General features: G+C 44.7%; 1 protein-coding gene across 1 annotated transcript in view; it reads left to right on the forward strand.

Annotated features, from left to right (window-relative positions):
- LOC109925067 (radial spoke head component 1) overlaps nt 1-12,144 on the forward strand; it is a 51,540-nt gene extending 39,396 nt beyond the window's left edge. The window contains exons 5-6 of the mRNA XM_048603008.1: nt 3,068-3,167; nt 11,080-12,144. Coding sequence (XP_048458965.1) covers nt 3,068-3,167; nt 11,080-11,654 — 675 coding nt within the window. The 3' untranslated portion in view covers nt 11,655-12,144. The remainder of the gene's footprint in view (nt 1-3,067; nt 3,168-11,079) is intronic.
- The last annotated feature ends 2,537 nt before the right edge of the window (nt 12,145-14,681 follow it).

Genomic DNA, 14,681 nt, shown 5'->3' on the forward strand with positions numbered 1-14,681 from the left:
CCCTTTTCTGATGAAGGGTCTAGGCCCGAAACGTCAGCCTCTCTGCTTCTATGATGCTGCTTGGCCTGCTGTGTTCATCCAGCCCTGCACCTTGTTGCCTCGGATTCTCCAGCATCTGCAGTTCCTACTATCTCTGATTCAAGGAGGTAATGCTGTACAGTTCTGGGTGAGGTACTGGAAGAAAAATGTGAATATATTGGAGAGACTGCAAAAAAGATTGACTAGAATAGTTCCAAGGAAGAGAAACTTCAGATATGAAAATAGATTGGAGAAGTTGGAACTTTTTTGGAGAGAAGAAGGCTTACGGAAGATCTGATTGAAGTTTTCCAAATCATGAGGGGGCCTGGATACAGTAGATGGGAAGAAATTCTTCCTGCTCATAAAAGGATCATGATTAGCAAAAGAATAAATTGTGATGTAAAAAAGATATTTTTATCCAGCAATTATAGAATCCCCAGAGTGTGGAAGCAGGCCATTTGGCCCATTGAGTCTACACTGACCCTCTAAAGAGCAGCTCACCCAGACCCACCCTCTACCCTATCCCTGTATTTTCCACCCTAGACACTATGGGCAATTTAGCATGGCCAATCCACCTAATCTGCACATCTTTGGACTGTGGGAAGAAACCTGCACAGACCTGGCAAGAATGTGCAAACTCCACACAGACAGTCGCCCGAGGCTGGAATCAGACCCAGGTCCCTGGTACTGTGAGGCAGCAATGCTAACCACTGAGCCACCATGTCGCCCCAATTAGTTTGGGTATGGAATGCGCTGCTTGTAAGTGGGATGCAGGCAGATTCAAACAAGGCCTGCGAGAAGCTATGGGATGATTATTTAAATACAATCAACGTTTAAGGGTACAGAGAAAATTCCGGAGAATGGCACTTAGTCAGAATGCTCATTTGGAGATCCAGTGCTGACACGATGGACAAGTAGCCCCATTCCACATCACAAAACTTCTGTGATTCTGTACTTCAGTTGTCCAAACTCAAGATTCAGTTGGATGTGTCAATGCCATTACTTACCGTTCAACTGCCCCCCTCTGCCTGGGTCCTGATGTTGAACACATCTATACATGACATTAATACAGGGTTCAAAATAAGTCTTCAAAGCCTTCAAAATTTCTACTGGGCATTTAGCTTCTAAGTGAAGTTTAGGGTGCAAGACATCTTGTTTCATTCTTTCCTGAGCGCTGATAAAAAGGTTGCAACTCGTATTTGCTCAGTCATTTTTTATTTAATTCTGTAGCTATTTCACAGTTTTTCCACTGAGTCTGGGAATCAGAGAATTCCACAGGCTTCCCATTTTCTGAGTGAAGAAACTTCTCCTCATCTCAGTTCTAAATGGCCTACCCTGTATCCTTAGACTGTGATCCTTGTGGCCAACTCACCAAATCCTACAGCCTTCTCAACTTTCCAGCACTCTGACCCTTCATTCTGCTGACATCTTTATCCTTCAGACCCAACCAGCATCTAACATTCCCTCCTATCCACCATCATCCAGCATCTGATTTCCCTTCAACTCTTTCACTTCTTCCGGCCTTATAATCCCTGCAAATTCCTTTTTCTCTGCCTCCTGGTCTCACCCACAATCCTCAAAGCTGTTGCCTCACCATTTTTTTTTTAGAACTAGGAGCAGGAGTAGGCCGTCCGGCCCTTCGAGCCTGCTCCGCCATTCAATAAGATCATGGCTGATCTTTTCGTGGACTCAGATCCACTTACCTGCGTTCTTACCGTATCCCTTAATTCCTTTATTGTTCAAAAAAAATCTACCTTATCTTTAAAAACGTTTACTGAAGTAGCGTCAACTACTTCACTGGGCAAGGAATTCCATAGTTTAACAACCCTCTGGGTGAAGAAGTTCCCTCTCAATTCAGTCCTAAATCTGCCCTCTAATCTTGAGGCTATGCCCTCTTGTCCTAGTTTCACCTGCCAGTGGAAACATCCTCTCTACTTCTATCCTATCTATTCCCTTCATAATTTTGTTTCTATAAGATCCCCCCTCAATCTTCTGAATTCCAATGAATATAATCCCAATCTACTCAGTCTCTCCTCATAAGCCAACCCCCTCAACTCCGGAATCAACCTAGTGAACCTCCTTTGCACTCCCTCCAGTGCCAGTACATCCTTTCTCAAGTAACTGATGGCTGTGTCTTCACTTTGGAACATCCTCCTTAAATATCTCTGCCTCCCTATTCTTCTTTAATATCCTCCTAAAATTTGCCTTTTATATTCAAGCCTTTAGGTGGCCCTTCTCACATCTCCATCTTGGCATCATGCCTATTTTGGTACATACTATCTCTGTGAAGCGAAGCGAAGCCTCATATGTTTATATGATAGTTTGTTGTTGCTAGGGGCTGAATGTTATTTAATGTTGTGTCTTACTTAGAATTCCATTCATAAAAATATATGCTCCACCTCAGAAGATGCTTAGATGGGCTTCAGATTGGTTTCACAGGTCGGCGCAATATCGAGGGCCGAAGGGCCTGTACTGCGCTGTAATGTTCTATGTTCTATGAGAGACTGAGAAACCTACTTTATGAAATGTCAATTGGATGACTGAGATTACAGTTATAAAGAGGAGCAAATCCATGAGGGGATTGAAACATGCGGATAAGAATTTTAATTCAGAGAGTTCAGTGGACTGGGAACCAATGTATGTCAGCAGTGATTGGATAATTGGTGACTGGAACCTGGTCTGGAATATGGTACAGACATCAAGGTTTTGGTTTTCATTTTCTTTATTTGTTCATGAAATGCTGGCCAGCATTTATTACCCAACTCTCTGAGCAATTAAGAGTCAATGCATTTCTGTGGATATGGAGTCACACGTAGGTAGATCAGGTAAGGATGGCAGTTTTCCTTCCCTTGAAGGACATTACTGAACTGGATGGATTTTTATTACAATCAACAGTGACCACTAGGTTAGCTTTTAATTCCAAATTTTACTGAATTCAATTTCACCATCTGCCATTTGCCTGATTTTCTGGATTATTAGTCTAGTAACATTATCACTATCCCACTGCCTCCTCTTATGGAGTGTGGAATCTTACTATCTCTCACAACAGGACAAAACTGAAGAAGAGATCGCAGAGGAAGAATCCGTCACTATAACTGTCCTGAAGTGGAAGGCTGAGAAACTGTCGGGATTGACATTGTACTCTCCAAGTAAGTCTGACTGGTCTTAATGTTAGACCTGACTCTGAAACAATGTGATTGTGTAATATCTGCCCAAATTCACTGTGATATGAAGTAAATCTAATCAGAGGTTTCAAGTGAAACTTGCCTAGTAAGTGAGACTGTGAAATTCAGTCAGAGAAGGTGGTTTTGGGGAATGGTTTGAATGCTCTTAAGGGGAATCTAGATAATTACATGAGGGAGAAAGGAGGATATTCTGATGAGGTGAAGTGGAAACATGGGAAGATACTCATTTAGACTATAAAGACCAGATGGGATGAATGGCCTGTTTCTGCACTGTATACTTGACTGGGTGTAGCATCCAGGAGGCCTGGCAGAACTGGAGTGAATGGAAAGCAGGGTGGAAAACTCTGCCAGCAGGAGGCACAATGAGCACAAAGGAAGACGACTGTGGTTGTTAAAATTCATTATCTCAACTCCAGGACATTGCTACAGAGTTACAAATTACATTTTCTAACCACCCAGTTTAGGGATGTTACTACACACATCTGGAGCAGTGGGGACTTGAACCCAGGCCTCCTGGCTTGAGGGTATGAACATGACCACCACACCACAAGAGTTACTTATAGATATTTTCAATCAAACCACCCAGATGTGTTATGGCACACCTCTGGTGCACGTCAGATTTAATACCGATAGTAATCTTGGCACAACTGTCTCTAGCTGCTTTATCAATTGCTTCCTTTCATATGAGGGAACTTGACAAGGTAGATGCAAAAAGTTTGTTTTCCCTTGTGGGAGAGTCTAGGACCAGAGGACATAATCTCAGAAAGAGAGGTAATACATTTAAGACAGAAATGAGGAGGAATTTCTTCTCTCAGAGAGTAGTGAATCTGTGAAATTCTTTATCACAGAGGGTTGTTGAGGCTGGATCATTAAGTACATTCAAGGCTAAGATAGACAGGTTTTTATTCAGTTAGGGAAGGTTGTGGGGAAAGGAGAAAAGTGGAGTTCAGGATTATCAAGTCAGCCATGATCTCATTGAATGGCAGAGCAGACTTGGTCTGAATGGCCTACTTCTGCTCCTATTTTTTATGACATTATTAGTTTCGGAGAAACTGTACATATTGGTAGAATGCTTAAGGATCAAAGGTGATTGACAAAAGAAACACAGAGTCATGGAAAAATAAGATCTTTTGCACATTGTGCAGTCAGGATCTGGAATGTGCAGCCTGGAAATCTGGTGTTGCAGCTTCATTTGTGACTTTAAAAGGGAACTAGTTTAGAATCTGAAGAGAAAAGAAATTGTAAAGCCCCAGTGTCACTAGCTGAGTTACTCTTCCAGACATGAAGTTCAGGCAAGATAGATGAATAGCCTCCATTTGTGCTGTAATCATTTTATAATTCTATAAAATTAATTGATTAATCAGGAAGAATAACTATTATCTTGATTTCCAAGTTTATGATCTGATTATAATTTTATTAAAAGCTCATCACCACCTTCTCAAGAACCATTAAGGATGGGTAATAACCATTAGCCAAGCCAGCAATGCCCACATCCATGAAAGACTTTAAAAAAATCCATACAACTAGTCCCAGGCAAGGTTCCCAAATTTGTTATGATTCCAGATGGGATATTACAAACTATAATATCCTTGGATGAGGAAGGATAAACAACAAAAATGTCACAGAATCACAAAAGTGTTACGGTGCAAAACAAAGTTATTCAGCCCATCATATCTGTACCAACTCTCCAAACCAGCTTTATGATCGAGATGAACTGGCTCCCCTTCTTTATTCACTCATATCCATGAATTTGTCTGCAACAACATTAATTTTAAATAGATTCTTCCTCTAGTGGATACCTTCCAGTTAGACCCAAATGAACGTATGTTTTAAAAGAAGCCAATTTAATCAGACTTTCTTGAATGACCAAAATAAGTGAGTTTATTAATTATCTTAATGTAAGAAAACTAGTAACAGAATAAACAAATACGAATTAGAAATAAGAGGTGAGCACAGAAAGACAGGAGTTGAAAAAACAGACACACAAATCATTGTTCGTGAAGAGCAGACGATTGAGCATTGCAGCCATCGTAGCCGAGGTTCCCAGTAGTGTTGTCATTGGTAACTGAACAGTCCTTTATTCTGCAGATTGACTGAAGCTCTGTAGTTTTGATTCATTTTGGTTGTGATTTTTTTTTTCATTTGTGGGATGTGGGCGGCGCTGGCTGGCCAGCATTTCTTGCCCATCCCTTGTTGCCCTTGAGAAGGTGGTGATGAGCTGCCTTCTTGAACTGCTGCAGTCCTCCTGCTGTGGGTTGACTCACAATGCTATTAGGGAGGGAATTCCAGGATTTTGATTCAGCGACAGTGAAGGAATGGCGATCTATTTCCAAGTCAGGATGGTGAGTGTCTTGGAGAAGAACTTGGAGGTGATGGTGTTCCCATGTGTCTGCTGCCCTTGTCCTTCTAGATGGAAGTGGTCGTGGGTTTGGAAGGTGCTGTTTGAGGATCTTTGGTGAATTTCTGCAGTGCATCTTGTAGATAGTACACACTGCTGCTACTGAGCGTCAGTGGTGGAGGGAGTGAATGCTTGTAGATGTAGTGCCAATCAAGTGGGCTGCTTTGTCCTGGATGGTGTCAAGCTTCTTGAGTGTTGCTGGGACTGCACTCATCCAGGCAAGTGGGGAGTATTCCATCGCACTCCTGACTTGTGCCGTGTATATGGTGGACAGGCTTTGAGGAATCAGGAGGTGGGTTACTCGCCACAGTATTCCCAGCTCTGGCCTGCTCTTGTAGCCGCCCTGAAATGTGGTGAGTCCAGTTGAGTTTCTGGTCAATGGTAACCCCTACGATGTTGATAGTGAGGGATTCAGTGATGGTAACACCATTGAATGTCAAGGGGCGGTGGTTAGATTGTCTCTTACTGGTGTTGTTCATAGCCTGGCATTTGTGTGGTGCGAATGTCACTTGCCACTTCTCAGCTGGATATTGTCCAGATCTTGTTGCATGTTAACATGGACTGCTTCAGTATCTGAGGAGTCACAAATGGTGCTGAACATTGTACAATCATCGGTGAACATCCCCAATTCTGACCTTATCTTGGAGAAAAGGTCATTGATGAAGCAGCTGAAGATGGTTGGGCCTAGGACACTACCCTGAGGAACTCCTGCAGAGGTGTACTGGAGTTGGGATGATTGACCTCCCACATCCATGATCATCTTCTTATGTGTCAGGTATGACTCCAACCAGCAGAGTGTTTGCCCCCTGATACCCATTGATTCCAGTTTTGTCAGGGCTTCTTGATGCCACACTCGGTCGAATGCAGCCTTGATATCAAGGGCTGTCACTCTCACCTCACCTCTGGAATTCAGCTCTTTTGTCCATGTTTGAACCAAGGCTGTAATGAGAGCAAGAGCTGAGTGGTCCTGGAACCCAAACTGGGTGTCACTGAGCAGGTTATTTCTGAGCAGGTGCTCCTTGATAGCACTGTTGATGACACCTTCCATCACTTCACTGATGATCGAGAGGTAATTGGCCGGGTTGGATTTGTCTTGTTTTTTCTGTACAGGACATACTTGGGCAATTTTCCACATTGCCGGGTAGATACCAGAGTTGTAACTGTACTGGAACAGCTTGGCTAGGGGAGCGGCAAGTTCTGGAGCACAAGTCTTCAGTACTATTGCCGGAATGTTGTCAGGGCCGGCAGCCTTTGCAGTATCCAGTGTCTCCAACCGTTTCTTGATATCACGCGGAGTGAATCAAATTGGCTGAAGACTGATATTTGTAATGCTGGGGAGCACTGAAAGAGGCCGAGATGGATCATCCACTCAGCACTTCTGGCTGAAGATTGCTGCGAATACTTCAGCCTTATCTTTTGCACTGATGTGCTGGGCTCTTTCATCATTGAGGATGGGGATATTTGTGGAGCCTCCTCCTCCAATGAGTTGTTTAATTAGATGTGGCAGGACTGCAGAGCTTAGATCTGATCCGTTGGTTGTGGGATCGCTTAGCTCTGTCTATCACTCGCTGCTTTCGCTGTTTGGTGTGCAAGTAGTCCTGTTTGGTGGCTTCACCAGGTTGATACCTCATCTTCAGGTATGCCTGGTGCTGCTCCTGGCATGACCTCCTGCACTCTTCATTGAAGCAGGGTTGATCCCCCAGCTTGAGGGTAATGGTTGAATGGGGGATATGCCGGGCCATGAGGTTACAGGTTGTGCTGGAGTACAATTCTGCTGCTGTTGATGGCCCACAGCGCCTCATGGATGCCCAGTCTTGAGTTGCTAGATCTGTGCGAAATCTGTCCCATTTAGCACGGTGATAGTGCCACACAACACGATGGAGGTTGTTCTCAATGTGAAGGCGGGACATTGTCTCCACAAGGACTGTGTGATGGTCACTCTTACCGATACTGTCATGGACAGATGCAACTGCAGCTGGCAGATTAGTCAGGATGAGGTCAAATATGTTTTGCCCTCTTGTTGGTTCCCTCACCACCTGCCGCAGACCCAGTCTAGCAGCTATGTCCTTTAGGACCCGACCAGCTCGATCAGTAGTACTGCTGCTGAGCCACTCTTGGTGGTGGACATTGAAATCCCCCACCCAGAGTACATTTTGTGCCCTTGCCATCCTCTGTGCTTCCTCCAGGTGTTGTTCAACATGGAGGAATACTGATTCATCAGGTGAGGGAGGACGGTATGTGGTAATCAGCAGGAGGTTTCCTTGCCCATGTTTAACTGGAAGCCATGAGCCTTCATGGGGTCCGGAGTCAATGTTGAGGACTGCTAGAGTAGCTAACTCCTGACTGTATACCACTGTACCACCTCCTTTACTGGGTCTGTCTTGCCGGTGGGACAGGACATATCCAGGGATGGTGATGGTAGTGCCTGGGACATTGTAAGGTATGATTCTGTGAGTATGACTTTGTCAGGCTGTTGCTTGACTAGTCTGTGAGACAGCTCTCCCAATTTTGGCACTAACCCGCAGATGTTAGTGAGAAGGACTTTGCATGGTCGATAGGGCTGTTTCTGGTGTTGTCTTTTCCAGTGCCTAGGTCAATGCTAGGTGATCTGTCCAGTTCCAGTTTTTTGAGTCTTTGTAGTGATTGAAACATCTGAGTGGCTTGCTAGGCCATTTCAGAGGGCAGTTGAGAGTCAACCACATTGCTGTGGGTCTGGAGTCACATGTCGGCCAGACCAGGTAAGGATGGCAGATTTCCTCCCCTCAAGGACATTAGTGAACCAGATGGGTTTTTCCGACAATCGGCAATGATTTCCTGGTGATCAGTAGATTCTTAATTCCAGACTTTTTTTTTGAATTCCAATTCCACCATCTGCCGTGGTGAAATTCCTCCTCACATCAGTCTTAAATGTTTGACACCTTATTCTGACATTACACCACTGGTCCTAGACTTTCTCACAAGGGGAAACGATCTTTCTACATCTACCTTGTCAAGTCCCCTAAGAGTCTTGTATCTTTCAAGAAGGTCATGTCTCACATGTCTAAACTCAAATCAGAACTGGCCCAACCTGCTTTATTTCTCCTCATCACATTCCTTCCATAACCGGAACTTGCCAAGTGAACTGTCTCTGGTCATTATTTTTCTTTATTCATGGGATGTGGGCACCACTGGCTGGGCCAGCATTTATTGCCCATCACCGGTTATCCTTGAGAAAGTGGTGGTTTGCTGCCTTCTTGAACTGCTGCAGTCCATTTGGTCAGGCACCCAGAACAGTTCACAATATTCCTGCTGTGGGCCAACTAGTGCTTTGTACAGTTTTAGTCAGACTTCCATATTTTTATACCTCGTTCCCTTTGAAATAATGGCCAACATTTCATTTGCCTTCCATTTTTACCCATTGAACCAGTAAGCGAGTATTTACAGATTTATACACAAGGACACCGAAATCCCTAAAATGAGGAGAAATGTCTTCACTCAGAGGATGCTGAACCTGTGCAATTCTCTACCATAGAAAGCTGTAGAGGGGAGTCATGGAATAGATTTCGGAAAGAACTACATTGTTTTCTAGCAGACAAAGGTGTAAAGGGGTATGGAGAAAATGCACAAGTATGGAGTTGCGATAGACGATCAGCCATGATCCTTTTCAGTGGTGGAGTGGGTTCAAGAGCCTGCTCCTGCTCTTATTTTCCATGTTTCTATGTAACTGTGCCCAGAGCAAAAGACAATGTGAGTATGATTGGGAGCAGAGGAGAGTCATACAAGAAGAGTAAGCTTTGTAGCAAAAACTAGCTGAGTTCTGCAGAGAGCCAGCCTAAATAAACAAGACTCAGGAGGGATGGTTATGTGTAATCAGAAAGAAGGACAATGTTCATGGTCTGTAGCTGTTGAGCTCGTTGAGCTCTAGGCTGATTTCTAACAACTTTCCCTCGAAGCTGCACAGCCACTCCGTAGATCTGCATGTGGCGATTGGCATACTGATGTAGTTCACATCATTGACTTCCGATTTTGCAAGTTGCTGCTATGCACAGACCTTGGAGATGTGCACAGAAGAAAGAAATGCCTGACCTGAAAGCTGTAAAGTACCTAAATCAAAAAAATGTGATGCTGTTCCTCAGCTTGCATTGAGCGTTGCTAGAACACTGTAGCAGGCATTGGGCAGAAATGTTAGCATAAGAGCAAATCGATGTATTGAAATGGCAAGTGACCAAAAAGTCAGCATCACTACTGTGACAGGGCAGAGGTGTTCTGCCAAATGGTCACCCAGTCTGCATTTGGTATCGCCAGCATAGAGGAGATCATATTGTTAGCAGTGAATATAATAGACTAGATTGAAAAAGATCTAAGTAAATTGCTGCTTCGCCTGGAAGATGTGTTTTTGTCTCGGACACTGAGGAGGTTAAAAGGCAAGTGTTACACCTTCTCATGGAAAGGTGCCATGGCAGGAGGGACAAAGTGTTGGGAGTAACGGAGGAGGAATGCACCACTGTGTTGTGCAGGGAACAGCTCCTACAGTGTGCTGGCAACGAAGGGGAGAGGAATGTGTTTGTTTGTGGCATCCTGCTGGAGGTGGCAGAGATGGCAGAGCTGGTGGAATGGAAAGTGAGAACAAAGGAAACCCTCCTGCTTTTTTGGGAGAGAAGGGTTTCAGGTAGAAGTGTGGGAAATAGGTAGCAAACAGTTGACAGCTCTATCAACGACAGCACGGTTAGGGCAGGTGGGTGGCATTAATGACAGACTAACAAGAATACTGCCTAGATAACTGATCACCACAAAACAGAGAGATGTGATCACACCCGAAAGGGTAGAGAGATTTACAATGAGGACAGGCTAGGGTTATTTTCTTTGGATCAAAGGAGGCTGAAGGGAAATGAGTTTAGGCGATTGAAATTGTGAGGAGTCTCAATAGAGTGGATATGAAATATCTTTTTTTCCTTCAAGGAGCAGTCAATAACCAGCAGACAGAGAATTAATGAGATAGTAAGAACTGCCGACACTGGAGTCAGATAACACAGTGTGGAGCTGGAGGAACACAGCAGGCCAGGCAGCATCAGAGGAACTGAAAAGCTGATATTTCGGGTCGTGACCCCTCTTCAGAAAAAATGAAGAAGGGTTCCGAACCGAAACATCAGCTTTCCTGCTTCTCTGATGCTGCCTGGCCTGCTGTGTTCATCCAGCTCTACACTGTGTTATCGATGACAGAGAATTAATGTCATTGGTAGGAGTTACTATAGGAAAGTCAGGAGTATTTTTTGCATTCAGAGAGTAAGGTGTTTGGAATTTACTGCCTGAAAGTGTTCTTGGCAGGTGAGAGGAGAAACCCCGATAATATTTAAGAAACACTTGGATATGCACTGAAGGTACTGAATGCACAGTGCTACCAGCAAAGATACAGATAGTCGAATGGTTTCCTTCTGTGCCATAAAAAATTCTGTTTCTCTGAATGGAATTATAGTTTGTGTTTCATTTTTTCCTTTCCAGCATTTAAGACCGAAGTAAAGGCCGACGCGTTAGAGGCTGAAGAACTGGCTGCTGATAATACAGAGGCTGCTGACATAGCTGAGAAAGATGTTCCTGAGACAGATGCTGCTGATACTGCTGCTCCTGCGGCTGATGCCCCAGAGGTAGATGCCCCAGAGGTAGATGCACCAGAGGTAGATGCACCAGAGGTAGATGTACCAGAGGCAAATGCCCCAGAGGCAGATGCCCCAGAGGCAAATGCCCCAGAGGCAGATGCCCCAGAGGCAGATGCCCCAGAGGCAAATGCCCCAGAGTTAGATGCCCCAGATGTAGATGCCCCAGATGTAGATGCCCCAGAGGTAGATGCCCAAGAGGTAGTTGCCCCAGAGGTAGATGCCCCGGAGGCAATTGTCCCAGAGGCAGATGCTCCATTGGCAGATGCTCCATTGGCAGATGCTCCATTGGCAGATGTTGCAGAGGCAGATACTTCTGAAACAAATGCCCCTGTGACAGAAGCTTTTGGTCTCGATTCCCTTAGTTTAGCAGAAGGTAATGAGGGTGTATCTGATGCTGCATCTGAGCTGGCTGCAGACTGAGGGTGTGGTATGAGGCTAGAATGCCTGATTAGTAGCTGGATGGAGAGCACCACCAATTACAGAAAACCACTTGGTTGCAGGCTGAAAAAACTGAATGATTCATGTTGGCTTAAAAATATCCACGACAGAAAAACAAGAAGCCGTGTCTTGGTCTACTGACTTTAAAGTGTTGTTTTTATCAAGGAGAGCAAGTTTCCTCCTTGGAATGTGGACTGGACAGCAGTATGAACCATCATGCCATCAAAGTTTACAATCTTAAAAATAAAATATTAGATACAAAGCTTATGATTTTTTTCACTGACATTGCAAACAAATCCTATTCCTGTATAAATACTATGCCTAAAGAATAGACAGTGCTTATTGACCCTGTGGAAAACATGGTTAGAGGTGGCATTGCTGTAGTGTTATGAACAGACAAATTAGGAGCAGAGGTATGCCAGTCAGTCCTTATAGTCTGCTGCGTCATTCAATAAAATCATGGCTGATCTGATTGTGGCCTCAGTTCCACATTTCTGCTGAAACCCTGATAACTTTTGACTCTTTCGTTGATTGTGAACCTATCTACTGCTGTCTTAAAAGTATTCAATGATCCCACCAACTCCAAGGAAAGAGTGTTCCAAAAATTCATGGCCCTCAGACTCCTTATTTTTAAATTTTGTCCCCTTGTTATAGTCACTCCCGCAAGAGGAAACATCCTTTCAGCATTCGCTCAGGAACTTGGAAATAGCAAGAACTGCAGATGCTGGAGTCAGCGTCAATACCGTGTGGAGCTGAGGAACACAGCAGGTCAAGGCAGCATCAAAGGGGCAAGACAGTCAACGTTTCGTGTTGGAATCCTTCATCAGGAGTCCTGATGAATGATCCCGACCCGAAACGTTAACTCTGCTGCTCCTCTGATGCTGCCTTGACCTGCTGTGTTCTGCCAGCTCCACACTGTATTGACTGCCTCAGGAACTTATATGTTTTGATCAGATTAATTCTCACTCTGCTAAATTCCAATGGGTACAAGCCCACCTGTCCAACCTTTCCTCATCAGATAAACAATTTGGCTGGTGGACAGCTACTCAAGGAAAAAAGCAAGTCACATCAGGTTTCACTAGTAACAGAAAAAAGCTCTACCAATCGTAGAATCCCTACAATGTGGAAGCAGGCCACTCGGCCCATTGAGTTCACAGCGACCATCTGAAAACTATCCCACCCAGAACCACACCGCTACCCTATCCCTGTAACTCTGCATTTCCCATGGCTAACCCACCTATGATGAATATCTTTAGACTGTGGGAGGAAATCAGAGTATCCGGAAGAAACCGGTGCAGACACAGGGAGAACATGCAAACGTCACACAGACAGTCGCCCGAGGGTGGAATCAAACCCAGGTCCCTGGCATTATACTTTGATTGGTCTTACTGCTCAGCTTTAAGCAAAACACAATATATTCTCAACCCCAGTTAAAATACAAACAAAAGAAAAAAAGAAGAATTGGTATTAACCTTAACTCTATTGGAAAACCTAACAGAATAATAGATTCATCATCATCGGCAGTCCCTCAATGATGAGGATGACTCCCTTCCACTCTCAGGGTGCGTCCATGGGTGGCTGTACAGACTGATGCAGCTTCCGCAGACTCTGCTACACTTGGGGCAGGTGGTGGTCACAGGAAGGGGTGGGTGCAGCATTGGTGTGGCAGCCTGCTCCTTACGCTGTTTTTGCTTGGCTTCCATTTTTACTGGACAGCAAGTATCAAGGTGCTTGACACCTTCCCAGATGGTCCTCCACTTTGGACAGTCTCGGACCAGTGATTCCCAGGTGTCTGTGGTAATGCTGAACTTCACCAGTGAAGCCTTGAGGGTATCCCTGAAGTGCTTCCTCTGTCCACCTGGGGCTTGCCTGCTGTTTCGAAGCAGGAGCTCCAGCTTAGGGAGTTTCGTATCAGTTATGCAGATGACGTGCCCAGCCCATCGTAGTCGATCAAGGGTGGTCAATGCCTCAATGCCAGGGATGTTGGCCTGGTCAAGGACACCGGTATTAGTACATTTCTCTTCCCAGTGGATTTGCAAGATCTTGTGTAGGCAGCATGGGTGGCACTGCTCCAGTGCCTTAAGGTGTCTGCTGCAGACAGTCCATGTCTCAGAGCTATTTGGAGAGCAGGAACCACCACAGCTCTGTAAACCATGATCTTCATGTTGAATCTGATGTTGTTGTCCTCGAACACCCTTTTTCTCAGGGGGCCGAAGGCTGCACGAGCACATGGAGGCAGTGCTGGGTCTCTTCATCAATAACTGCTTTGGTTAACAGGACACTCCCAAGGTATTGGAAGTGGTCAACATTCTCAAAGGCCTTTCTATGGACCTTAATGATCAGGGGGTTCACTCCACAATGCTGCGCCACATTGATGAAGGAGTTTTGTCTTGCGGATGCGCAGGATGAGACCCATGCTCTCCTATGCCTCTGTAAAAGTACTGACAATGGTCTGGAGTACATCCTCTGAGACTGCATATATGCAAGCATCATCTGTGTACTGCAGCCCGATAGTTGGGGAGACTTTGGTTTCGGCTTGTGTTATGGACCAGGCCAAAACCCCTCAAAGTATTTTAAGAAGGTAGCCTAGACCCTAACTTTTTCTTATTTTAAAGGCAGATCTGAAGTGGGTTTTCCAGGTGCGACGCACTGGCTTTTCAACCACAATAGGCAGCACTCCTACCATGATCCAGCTATATCATTACCAAGGACAAATTGCATTCCTGGAGCTGAGAGTTTCTCCAGTACTCTGACCACCATTTCTCCACTTTTCACCGAACAATCCAACCTCACTCTACATAATGCAGCACTTCTAGTCTTACCATGAATTCCACTTACTAGCACTTTTTCTGGCAATAGTCCTTCTGAATTACATATTTCTTCATCTCTCAACATCAAAGATTGACACGATCCCATATCTCTTAAAACTGTAACTTCTTTACCTGCTGCTCCTGGCCTCTGTGATTAAGACTTACCTTTGCAAGTAAATTATCTAAGAAAATCTAGCAC

The sequence above is a fragment of the Rhincodon typus genome, chromosome 11 (genome assembly GCF_021869965.1).
Source record: "Rhincodon typus isolate 14 chromosome 11, sRhiTyp1.1, whole genome shotgun sequence".
Lineage (NCBI taxonomy): Eukaryota > Metazoa > Chordata > Chondrichthyes > Orectolobiformes > Rhincodontidae > Rhincodon > Rhincodon typus.